Source organism: Mya arenaria, chromosome 2, assembly GCF_026914265.1.
Source record: "Mya arenaria isolate MELC-2E11 chromosome 2, ASM2691426v1".
In the NCBI taxonomy this organism is placed as follows: domain Eukaryota; kingdom Metazoa; phylum Mollusca; class Bivalvia; order Myida; family Myidae; genus Mya; species Mya arenaria.
In genome coordinates this window covers 39,046,484-39,059,336 of record NC_069123.1, presented here as the reverse complement: position 1 = coordinate 39,059,336, position 12,853 = coordinate 39,046,484, and the positions used below count along the sequence as shown (strand labels likewise).

Below are 12,853 nucleotides of genomic sequence, written 5' to 3'. Positions count from 1 at the left end.
TTATACATTGGTTGTACATGTTATTTGAACTGCAAGTTGTGAAAATTTACATAGATTCAAAATTTTGTAAAATGAACCGTTTTTGTTGTTTGACAATTTTCAAAAATCTCAGATAATAATGTTTTCTACATTTATTTACACATATTAGTAATAAAATTTGCTTTGAAAAAAGACATATTGTTCTTTTCTCCAGCTGCATCTTTTACTCTGGTTTAAGTGTTATTTAAGTTAACAAGATGAGTTACATATGTGTATATGATGGCTACATAAATAAACTTAGTGTGGCCCTGTGGTGTTTAGGTATTTTCATAATGAATAATGACTTTTATATCATCATCAGCAATAAAAACACTTTATTTTTGGAATGCTAGAACTTTATTTACATGAAGTCACCCAACAGATATGACATTGGTCACCTTTGTGTACCATCACTGTGAATTCATTATAATAACTATCATTAGTCAAAGAACTCAACAGAGAATAGAAAATTTGCAAGATGTTAGTATTCACTGAATAAGTAATCCTTTATTATTTCAATAATTTGACAAACATATTTCCACATAATACTTGATAAACTGAACATGCTATACATCTGTCCTCCTACCACAAGCAGAACTTCTCCCCTTCAGCCTTCAACAATAAACGTGATAATGTAAAATACATGCTGTTTTTTTCTGTTTTACATGCCATTACATCAGTTCCTTATATAAACCAAGCAAGCTCCAAATTAACAGCCAGTTTTCTCCTAGTTGCTTTTACACAGTTTTTTTAAGTATGACACTCTTAATTGAACAGAATTTTCAGGCATGCCAGTCTCAACAGGTTCCATCTCAAACTGAACCCCTAAACAACATTAACACATTTTCCATTTAATCCTATAATCCCAAGAGTCTGAAAGTCCTTTGAAATGTATTTATCAGGGGCATCCAGTCTGCATCAGTGTGTATCGTCGTATAAAATCCTGGTTGTGTTCCCCATCCAGGGCCTTGACTGCCCGGAAGTGGATGTTGCCAACAGCCTCGAGACGACCCTCCAAACCACAGCTCTCAAATTTGATGTAGTCTAACCACAGGTCTGAAAAGGAGACAGAAAGTACTAGAAGAGCTTAAATACAAAAGTTGTAAAAGTGTAGTAGTTCATGAAGTTCATGGACAGACTTTGTATTTTCAAATATCAATATAATTATGTAATGTTGATCCAACTTTTAAGTCACCTGTTTCAGATCATTTAAGAAATATATTATGTAGATACATGTATGACCATATTGTATATTACTATTAGTAAAGATTGCTTAGGAAACTAAGAGTATGGGTACCAAAACACTTGATCCATATGAGCTTGGATGTATGCCCAACACACCTTCCCATGCTACAGCTATGTGATGTTTGAGTGAAGTCTGATTTAAAAAATTCAAAGTTAAAGTTGGAAAATAAAGATTACTAAGAACTCCCTATCAGGCTCCATTGACAACTAAGTGTGACCTTGACCTTCAGGATGAGAGCATAAATGCTTTGCACGACACTCATTTTTAAGGTAATAAATTTCTTTTGATAAACGGTACACAATTACCCCACCAGCTCATTCTCCCTAAATCTTGGTCTATTTTGATTAAGGAAACCCAACACTGATACATCTAGTGTATAGAGATAGAGCTGGATGTTCCCTGACACCCTCCTCATACACAGCCTACACCACATCAAACATGACCATCTTGAACTGAGAAAACCCAACCTTCCAATACAAGTGTAAGCACCCCGGCAGTTTCTAGGTGTGAAAGTCCCTGTTTACTGACAGCCTCCTCATACAAGCCCACATCACTGCTACTGAATAACCACACCAGTTTAGTTCAAGGCCAAGCTTACAATATTAAACTGATAAATATCCATCTCTCCAATTTGAGTGTTTACACCAGGGCGTTTCCTAGGTGAGACAGCCCCATGTTATCTGGCAGACTCCTTACACAAGCCCATACCACTGATCAGAATAACAATACCAGTCAAGCATGATGATACTGAACTAAGAAACCCTGACCCTTCGTTTATGAGAGTTGACACCCAGGAACTTACTAGGTGAGAGAGCCCCATGTTCCCTGACGGCCTCTTCATATGCAGCCCGCACTAGCTTCATCTTCGGTTTGGGCTGTGCCATCTCCATGGAAACGTAGCTCCGATACACATCCTCTGACACCGGCTTGTACTCACAAATCCTGAATTTTTTTTTATATATATATACATGCTTTGAAGTTATAATGATATAACGCAAAGCATCAACGTGACTTGACGTGAAGTGTGCTATTGAACAAACGAACAGTATACTACTAGGCTAACTTTTTGAGTAATGCACAAAGCTTATGGACTTTAAATTATTTATATTGTAAAACCAGACGCCCTTATTTTTTATTTGATGATGCAATTTTGCAAACCTAGGATTTGAGCTAGTGACCTAGTATTTTTAAGCAAAAAGACCCATATTTATACTTATCTGAGATATTACTCATACAAATAACCTGATCCACAGAAACTATTCCATTTGTGTGAGGAAAAATTCACATTCCAATAAGATTTGTCTCAGAGACCTAGTTTTTGACCCTGGATGACACACATTTTATCATCTAAGATTTTATTTTTTTATGACAGGGAAAATATTTCCTAAAATTTGACCTAGTGACCTAGTTTTTTTATCTGAGGTGACCCATATTCACAAAGACATCATGTAGACAAATATTCTGACCAAGTTTCATAAAGATCTGACAAAAATTAATGAATTTTTATGACCGTGGAATTCTTTCTCCTAAGATTTGATCTTGTGACCTAGATTTTAACCAGGGATGACCCATATTAAAGAACTTTCAAGATATTATGACCTAGTGACGTAGAATTTGACCAAGGATGACAGATATAAAAAATAAGCAAGATATTATGCAGACAAATATTCTGAGTTTCATCAAGATATGAAAAAAAATGTTGAATTTATGATGTGGAAATATTTTTCCTAAGATTTGACCTAGATTTTGACCCGGGTTCACCCATATCAAAAAAATATGCAATATATAATGCAGACACGCATTCTGACCATGTTTCATCAAGATTTGATAAAAATTGTTGAATTTATTACCGTGAAATATTTCTTCTAAAGATTTGACCTAGTGACCTAGTTTTTGACCGGAGATGAACAATTTTCATATATATTCAGGATAACATGCCAACAAATAGTCTGAGAAAGTTTGATAACCATTGGAAAAAAACTCTTGATTTTATTACATAAAATGAAAACTTTAACGCAGAATTGTTAACGCAGGCCCGTTATTCAATTATTGAAAATATGTCTTAAATTAAGTTCAAGTAGTGTTTATCATAATTATAACCTTGAGAAGACCTTCCGAGCATGCTGCATGCCGTGTTGGAGATATTCAAACTCCAGATACAACTCTTTAGCTGGCTGGCTCACTGGAGATGGGTCAATCATAGACTTCTGTAATACAAACACAGAACATAACACTAGTGACCATGACCCTCCTAGCTTACTGTATAATGTGCCGGGGATATTCAGACTCCAGATATCAGATACAGCAATGTAAATAGACTTATACCAGGCATATCTGGAGGAATACCACTTACCAAGTGTCAAACCTGAAAACTGAAAACTGAAAACTAGCAGGACCATGCCCTCTACCAGATAGCTTGATATGGCAAACATATACAGAGACACGTGTTATTTTGAAATCCTGCATGTTCATGTTGTTAAATGTCTAAGGAGCAAACAGAGGGGTGAAGTGACAAGGTTCTTTGTCCTTCTGTATTGAAATCCACTTTCACCCCTCAAAACATTCCAAAACCTTCTTGGTCAAACACAGGATAAGTATGAGCATACATGTACCTCGAGAAGCTTGACAGTGTCCTCAGCAGCGTTGGAGGCAATACTGTGTTCCAGCACCATCCGGACAAGGGGCCAGCTGTCCTGAAAATAGATCCAAACAAATGTTACAAAAGATTTCATCAACTCAAATATTTAAGATTATGGCAATGAACAGAACAGTGTGATGGGTTGAAATTGAAAAGATTCTAAACATTTACGGTATATCACTTAAAAAACAAGTTCACTTTTATCCATAAAATTGGTCTAGGCGTTTGAAGATTAATGAGGAACGAGTTGAAGTGTCAGGCATTTTACATCATAATGTCCATCTATAACATGCCAAAATTTAAGTGATAAATGATATGCATTTTATTTTGAGCAGTTGATGTCTTAAACTGTTATTGACAACTATTGTCCCCCCCCCCCCTCCCCTCCTGTTAAGAATGCATGATCACAGTTACAGTTACTTGGCCTGAGATAAGAAAGCTTCAATTGATTACTGTATTTATTTATGTTCATAAATAGTTTCAATCAATAAGAAAAATAGAATGTTAACCAATAAATCACTGGACTTACTACTGGAAGGCATTCATGAAATCTCGGGTAATTATAGGGGACAGTATTGGATTACCTTTAAATACACTTGTTTCATTACGCATGGTTATTTCTACTGATGTTTCCATGTAATAAATAATTCAGGTTCCGAGGTTCAACCTCTAATCATGTGTTAATGGTTTATTGCCATTGATCAGGCATATGACAACAAAGCTTTATTTGACCCATACCAGAGTGTAATTGTAATAAATTCCTCGTTTAATTGCTCCCTGATTGGTTACCATAATGACCTTTCAATACCAGATCGCTTACTCCCAAGGTCTCAAATTAGTCATGAAAGTTCCATCACCTTTTTCTCTGATGACTCTGTATAGTTATCATGCAGGGACAAAAATAACAAAATATAAGTATTCGACAGAAGTCCTTTATGAAACACTATGCATCATAATATACCATCAGCAGTAATGGTCTCTTCAAAATTACTACTGTAAAAATAGTTGATTCTTGCCTTCAAATATGTTATAGACATATGCTTTTATACTATATACTTGATTGAGATGGTGTACATAATTACAAAAATGTAGATTTGTGAAATACACGTTGACAGTAGTTAAGGTACTGCTTTAGAATGATCAAGTCTGAAACACACTGGGTTGTTTCCCTTGTTCCGGTATTTTCGCTTTAACTGTTATCATCTACATGTACCGGTATACTTTTATGATGTTTATAAAAAAATAATCTTTTTACAAACTAATAAAGTACTTAAAACAAATCTTCATAGAAACTTGCAATTACGTCAATGATTTTATCGGTACAATGGAACGGTTCTATTTTTTGAACTTTTTGTTTGATTCATAGGGCACTTTCATTAAACAAAAAATAAGTTTCTATTAATGTATGGGTCATGAAGTGGGGTGGAAAGAATGGAAATTTGAAATCTTTCTTTCTTTGTAAAGTTCATATCTGCTTGAGATGAAATTTAAGTTTACCAGTATACAAATAACCTGTAATTAGCATTATTGTTAAATTTTGTTCCTTGGTGATCCCATGTAATTTTAGCATAATTTGGAAGGGTAGGACTTGCTCTTGAATAATATGTAAATGAAATGACCAAACATACATGACAGATAAAACTGTAGAAGTTTTTCTTTATGATCTTTATTTCAACTAAAATAAGAAGTGAAATGATTTTGCATTCTTTCAAGACCAAAACAGCATATTAGTTATCTTTTTTATAGGTGTAATATTAACATATTTTTTATTAACACATTCACATGATTTAAAAGTACTCTTGGGTCACCAGGCAACCAAATTTCACACAATTGTACAATGGAAACCTTTATTTCTGGTGCTAACTTGTTGAAAACAAAATATCTCAATAAGTGGCGGAAAACACACAATGAATATGTACGCTTTTGATACTGAAAATAATTCTTTTCTTCTTTAACAGTACAGGTGAAATCCCGGTGCAGGGCACTTGTTGTCTGTACTCTTAATTCATAAAGCCCCGCCAAAGTATCAAGCCCTGTTAGTTTCCTATGGAGGAACTTGCAATTGTTAACATGTGAACACAATTTGTCAGAGGGATAATAGGATTTTCAATATCCCATCATTAATTTTTGAATAGAGCCATGCTCATATTACCATATTCATATCAAATTTTGACAGGTTAACATAGGGTAAATATGAAAGCCCCATATTGTGCCAATTGATTCTCTGTCGGCCTTTTTTTCCTGCCAATTATGACTTTTGCACTTAACAATGGTAGTCATTATTTCTGTTATTCTTGTACAAGATAGATAATGCAAAAATTGTTATAACTAAATTGTCTTGAAAACATTCCCTATGAGAGTTTTGATATATCACAGTGTAATTGATCCTACTAATTGTCCTTATGCAGTGATCAGTGGGAAGAGTTGTTTCCATGCTTCACCACAGTATTTACATACATACTGTTGGGAAGGATGTAGTTTCAGTAATGTGACCGCAAGCTAACCAACAGGACAAAACTCCATGAAAACGCTAATGCTCTACAGCTTTTCTCAGTCCAACAAGGGGCATAACTCATCAAGAGTGTGGCAGAGCAAACACCAATGCTCTACAGCTTTTCTCAGTCCAACAAGGGTCATAACTCATCAAGAGTGCGGCAGAGCAAACACCAATGCTCTACAGCTTTTCTCAGTCCAACAAGGGTCATAACTCATCAAGAGTGCGGCAGAGCAAACACCAATGCTCTACAGCTTTTCTCAGTTCAACAAGGGTCATAACTCATCAAGAGTGCGGCAGAGCAAACACCAATGCTCTACAGCTTTTCTCAGTCCAACAAGGGTCATAACTCATCAAGAGTGCGGCAGAGCAAACACCAATGCTCTACAGCTTTTCTCAGTCCAACAAGGGGCATAACTCATCAAGAGTGCGGCAGAGCAAACACCAATGTTCTTCAGCTTTCTCAGTCCAACAAGGGTCATATCTTAACAAGAGTGTGGCAGAGCAAACACCAATAATCTACAGCTGTTCTGGGTTAAACAAGGGGCATAACTTAACAAGAGTTTGGCAGAGCAAACACCAATGTTCTTCAGCTTTTCTCAGTCCAACAAGGGGCATAACTCAACAAGAGTGTGACAGAGCAAACACCAATGCTCTACAGCTGTCTCAGTCCCACAAGGGGCATAATTCAACAAGATTGTGGCAGAGCAAACACTTATGCTCTACAACTTTCTCAGTCCAACAAGGGGCATAACTCAACAAGATTGTGCAGAGCAAACACTTATGCTCTACAGCATTTCCTCAGTTCAACAAGGGACTTAACCCAACAAGAGTGTGGGAGACCAAACACTAATCCTCCATAGCTTTTCTCAGTTCAACAAAAGGCATAACTCAACAAGAGTGTGGCAGAGCAAACACTTATGCTCTACAGCTTTCTCAGTCCAACAAAGCGCATAACTCAACAAGAGTGTGGCAGAGCAAACACTTATGCTCTACAGCTGTTCTCAGTTCAACAAGGGTCATAACTCATCAAGAGTGCGGCAGAGCAAACACCAATGCTCTACAGCTTTTCTCAGTCCAACAAGGGGCATAACTCATCAAGAGTGTGGCAGAGCAAACACCAATGCTCTACAGCTTTTCTCAGTCCAACAAGGGGCATAACTCATCAAGAGTGTGGCAGAGCAAACACCAATGCTCTACAGCTTTTCTCAGTCCAACAAGGGGCATAACTCATCAAGAGTGTGGCAGAGCAAACACCAATGCTCTACAGCTTTTCTCAGTCCAACAAGGGGCATAACTCAACAAAGTGAGGCAGAGCAAACACCAATGCTCTACAGCTTTCTCAGTCCAACAAGGGTCATATCTTAACAAGAGTGTGGCAGAGCAAACACCAATAATCTACAGCTGTTCTGGGTTAAACAAGGGGCATAACTTAACAAGAGTTTGGCAGAGCAAACACCAATGTTCTTCAGCTTTTCTCAGTCCAACAAGGGGCATAACTCAACAAGAGTGTGACAGAGCAAACACCAATGCTCTACAGCTGTCTCAGTCCCACAAGGGGCATAATTCAACAAGATTGTGGCAGAGCAAACACTTATGCTCTACAGCTGTTCTCAGTCCAACAAGGGGCATAACTCAACAAGAGTGTGGCAGAGCAAACACCAATGCTCTACAGCTTTTCTCAGTCCAACAAGGGGCATAACTCAACAAAGTGTGGCAGAGCAAACACCAATGCTCTACAGCTGTTCTCAGTCCAACAAGGGGCATAACTCAACAAGTGTGTGGCAGACCAAACACTAATCCTCCTCAGCTTTTTTCAATCGCACAAGGGGCAAAACTCAACTAGAGTGTGACAGACCAAACACTAATGCTTTACAGCTTTCTCCATCCCAAAAGGGGCATAATTCAACAACAGTATGGCTGAGCAAACACCAATGCTTGTCTTTTTTTGTAAAAAAGAGCATTACTCAAGAATGATTTATGACAGAGTTATGGGCTTTGCTGTCCATAAGCATATAGTCTTCGGCAACATTTGTACCATGTATCTTTGTTACCATGTTTCTTTGTACATTTTCAAAGATTTTTGTTTGGCCATGGTTCAAGTTTTTGCACGCATGGTTCAAGTTTTCATCTAACTCTTTTTCTCTCAGATCAGCTGACAAATTTTTCAGTTAAAATGCTGGCACTTGCTTAACCTTTGGTATATAATGATTGTTGTTAACACCCAGTTCAGTGTAAATTTCTTGACTTTTATTTTACAAGTTCTACACAGCACTGTCAACACATGGCAACAAAATGGCTATGACATTAGTTTGCTTCTTATTTTTTAAAGTAGATGACCAAACAAAGTGACATCACAATGGCATGATACCCACTACTATTATATCAAAAGGTTGTCACCACGTACAAAACCCTTCCTAGTTGTATTTTTAAATAATAGAAAAAAATATAGTAAAAGCTTTGAGATCAAATTCAAAATTGCTGCCATTTCATGACATGAATGATAACCTTCTAACTGAAACCAGCTTTAAATGGTTCTGCCACGAAAAAAAAGGAAATCACACACCTCTTATTGACAATATTTTCGTTCATGATAATAACAGAAGCTTAGCTTTTTTTTGCCATCAATTCAATGCCAACAAATTATTTGTATACAATACTCGATTTGTTCTGAATTTGAGGGCCAAAATTTCCTTATAAACACATCTGTAAACCTGAACAAACATTGATAAACAGCGCACGTTGCCAATATGCTTCGTCATAAGTGCATACAAGTACTAAAGACAAAATTTCCCTATAAACAACCGCAGCAGTGGCAATACTGTCATGCATTTTCAAGTGGTAAGCAATCCACAGACACCTAAACAAACCGTCCCAAACATTTATAGCGAATATCACCACAATCCTCTATATCCCCATGTCCTAATCTAAAGCCCGGTACTGATCTATTGAGATCCCAATGAAGACAACATTGATCGAGAGCACAAAAAATGACACTCGTTTTTTGACAGTGAAATGGGTATTCATACCTCGTTCTCCAAAACAAGTTTGATTTAAATCTGTATATCAAAGACTTGTCTGTCAGTTTAATTATGTAATCATTTCTGGATCAGCTCTTTAAATTATCAATAAAGCTTTCCCTTGTAAACGCACATAAATGGGTGGGCTCGTTCCTCCATCGTATGTCAAGGCACAGTAAAAGATTTTGTTTGCATTTTAAATACAGAATATTAATATTCAAAATAATGTTGACACAGAACTAATTGAATTTCCAAAAAATCAAAAGGATATCAAAGAATTAATGCATCATTTGTCAGAATTAATCTTCAACAATACGCCCGAATGTCAAGAGAGGTTTACCAAATCTTGCCCACTGTGACAACTCAATGGTTTCAATTTCAGTAATAACTTGTTTTAATTGTAAAAAAAACGACACCGATTATCAATTCCTAAAATACTGACATACTAATAGTGACATGAAAGTACATAAAACCTTTGCAGGGCAAGCTGCACAGCGTGTAACACTACACAACATGTTCAAAGTCTGAAGAGATTCCACCTTTAGCATGGCACATAATATTCAAAGCTTGGAACAATAATTCAAGAATGTAAATTTTGGAAATACCTGCAATGCAAAAAAACATCTTTGCTGACTACTCAGATTTTCCTAGTGGACCAATTTGAAAAAAAACAAAAACGCAACAAGAGTGGTGCAGAGCAAACACCAATGCTTGCCTGTTGTTGTTTTTTCTCTCCAAAAAGGGGCATAACTCAACAGCGATTGAAGACAGAGATAAAAAAAATCAGTCAGATTGAATGGTGAGGATGTGTACAAAGTCTCATAAGAATTCTTTTGAATTTGACTGTCTGAAGCCATAGGTGAGGCTGTTCTCTTCAGTGCAAAATACCATAGTTATCATGTTTTGTTCAACTGAATTTGCTACATTTAATTGCAAACAGTACCTGTAGTATTTTCCTCATTATGGCCAACATTCAAGTTTTCAGCATTTTTCATAATACTTACAATGACTGAGATAACAACACCAAGGCTTGGACAATACCATATGTTCAGTATCCTTTAAACAGACTAGCTAAATACAAACCTTCTTTGGGATGTTTTTCCTTGCACCGTCTAGCGTGTCTTGTATCATATTGAGGTCCTTTCCAACTGTTATCATGAGGGAGAGTTTCTTCTCCCACAGAGTAATGTCCCCTGGATGGACCTCAAGAGCTGCACAACACACCTCCAGGGCCTCTGTGAGGGAGCCAGTCTTCTGTAGAAGGTCAGTCTGTAAAGGAAGAACGTTAAAAGGGTTGGTTTTATAAAACAGAGTGGTGTCCCCAGGAGCTGCATTCCACACTTCCAGTGCCTCAATAAGGGAGGTCTTCTGGAGGAGGTCAGTCTGTAAATAAAAGTATATTTTATATCCAAACACATACAAAGAGAGATGTTTTCTGTAGACTTCACAGCAGCACTTCAACCTTCCATGGCCTAGTTTGGAAAACCAGTCTTGAAAAAGGCCTGTCTGTAGAAAATGTTAAAAAAGTTGATATTTTTTTATAATCCTCATTGTACAGAATTATGTTCCCTGGATAGACCATAAGACCTCTGGGCTCAAATGAAAGGACAGCCTTCTGGAGAATGTCAGTCTGTAAATGCAATATGACAAAATAAGATTTAAACAAATCCGAGGTCAGTCTGTTAAGACAGAAAAGTTTGAAATCATTCTTTATTACCATTCTTAAACACAGAGTTATGTCCCCTGGACGGACCACCACAGCTTAAGGTAACAGTTTGGGAAAAGGTTTATCTGTATGGATATAAGTTGATAATATTTATTTTTACTCTGAAATGTACTTTTATTATCAAATTATCTTGTGTAGATAATGTTAAGTACACTGAAACACGATAAACCTCTACATACAACCATACAGAATTATTTGAAAGCCTCAAAATATGTATTATTAACAATTTTGTTCATACAACTGCAGGCCTGACCATCAATTTTGAAGAACAATATTGTTTATTTATTTACATTAACAAAATGGTAATAAGTCTGATAGTTTGTCTACGAAGTTGTACATTTCTTCTCTCAAAAGTGTTTCATGTCATGCAACTCAGAGCAAAAATATTTATAGTCAGCATCCATAAATTCTTGTTTGTGTAATATAATTTCGGGAGTTTATTTTTTGTAATCCCTATTTACGTGATAATCATTCTAAAACAGCCCCAGCATCCACAAATTGCCTAATATATTTCATCAAATGCAATAACTTCAGACTTGATAGAGCTTCCTTGGCTAACTTCAATTACCCAGCATTTCTTTTCCAGCAATCTATTAACTGAAACGGAAGTGGATGCGGAAAATGAGCGTAATCATTTACTGTTTATAAATGGGATTTTCCCTGTCTAACACATACCAAAAACTTGAAGCAAAGAGCTGCAACACATCATACGGCCCCAAAAGAGTAGTTTGGGGATACATTAACAACAAATAAAGATATATTTGTATTGTATTCCATGAATCAAATTTTTCAATAAATGAACCTATTCTATCACAAAGATAAGACGTATTACCTTAAAATCATGATCAAATATTAAGAGTAATGAGAACTAGAGATAGTTTCTAGGGAAAACATCTCTCCCTTTGTCACCAGTAAGCCATCTTGGATGCGTTTGTTAAATGTTTTATGCAATGCACAGCTATTCATAATGAATAATAAATCCTGGAATATACGTAAAAATCAAAGGGCCATAACCCTGTGAAAAATTATTGAGCAATGTATTTAAGCCAAATTTTGTGATCACAATATCCAATATGGCCACCAGTCAGACACTATGATTGTGATTGGAAAACTATCTATGTAAGAAAAAAGTACTTATAATGGTGAGTCACTGTGCCGAGCCGGAAACTCTATTGGCCACGTGATGTTAAAAAAAATCAAAGACGAATAACTATATGGAATATAACCAGAGCAGAACATGCCAATGTTAATACACAACTAGGCCTGGTATTTATCATTCCTGTGAAGTTAAATTTAAAACCATTCAGCATCTTTCCATCCATCCTTACAGACAGACAGACAGATGGCCTGCACAACCCCCTATGGGAAAGACATTTATCCTGTAGAATTCTCACCGCTAAATTAATTTTCTGCCGCTCTTGCAAAGCCTGGCTCAGACGGAAAATTAAAATGAGTATGTCCGAATATGGGGGTTTTCATTACACAGAACGGATGTCAGGAAATTACACTAAATTGCTTTCTCCAAGAAAACAATCAAGCGTTCCCGCCCCAGGGTCGTAGTGAAAGCCTGATTGAACCAAGTGCAGTCCTGAAAATGCGGCATAAAAGAACAATTTAACAAAGAAGTCGATTTCATTTCACTTCCTGTAACCCAATCAAGAAAATCTGATGTAGATGTGTTACTGTGGCAGGGCAGAGTCAATCACATTAC

The 12,853-nt window shown here is 36.5% G+C and overlaps 1 protein-coding gene across 1 annotated transcript in view; it reads right to left on the bottom strand.

Annotated features, from left to right (window-relative positions):
- Nucleotides 1-23: 23 nt before the first annotated feature.
- The window catches only part of LOC128224564 (U3 small nucleolar RNA-associated protein 6 homolog), a 72,961-nt gene continuing 60,131 nt past the window's right edge, over nt 24-12,853 (bottom strand). Inside the window, exons 16-20 of the mRNA XM_052934455.1 lie at nt 10,500-10,685; nt 3,877-3,957; nt 3,365-3,471; nt 2,067-2,206; nt 24-1,074 (exon numbers count right to left, since the gene is read on the bottom strand). Coding sequence (XP_052790415.1) covers nt 917-1,074; nt 2,067-2,206; nt 3,365-3,471; nt 3,877-3,957; nt 10,500-10,685 — 672 coding nt within the window. The 3' untranslated portion in view covers nt 24-916. The remainder of the gene's footprint in view (nt 1,075-2,066; nt 2,207-3,364; nt 3,472-3,876; nt 3,958-10,499; nt 10,686-12,853) is intronic.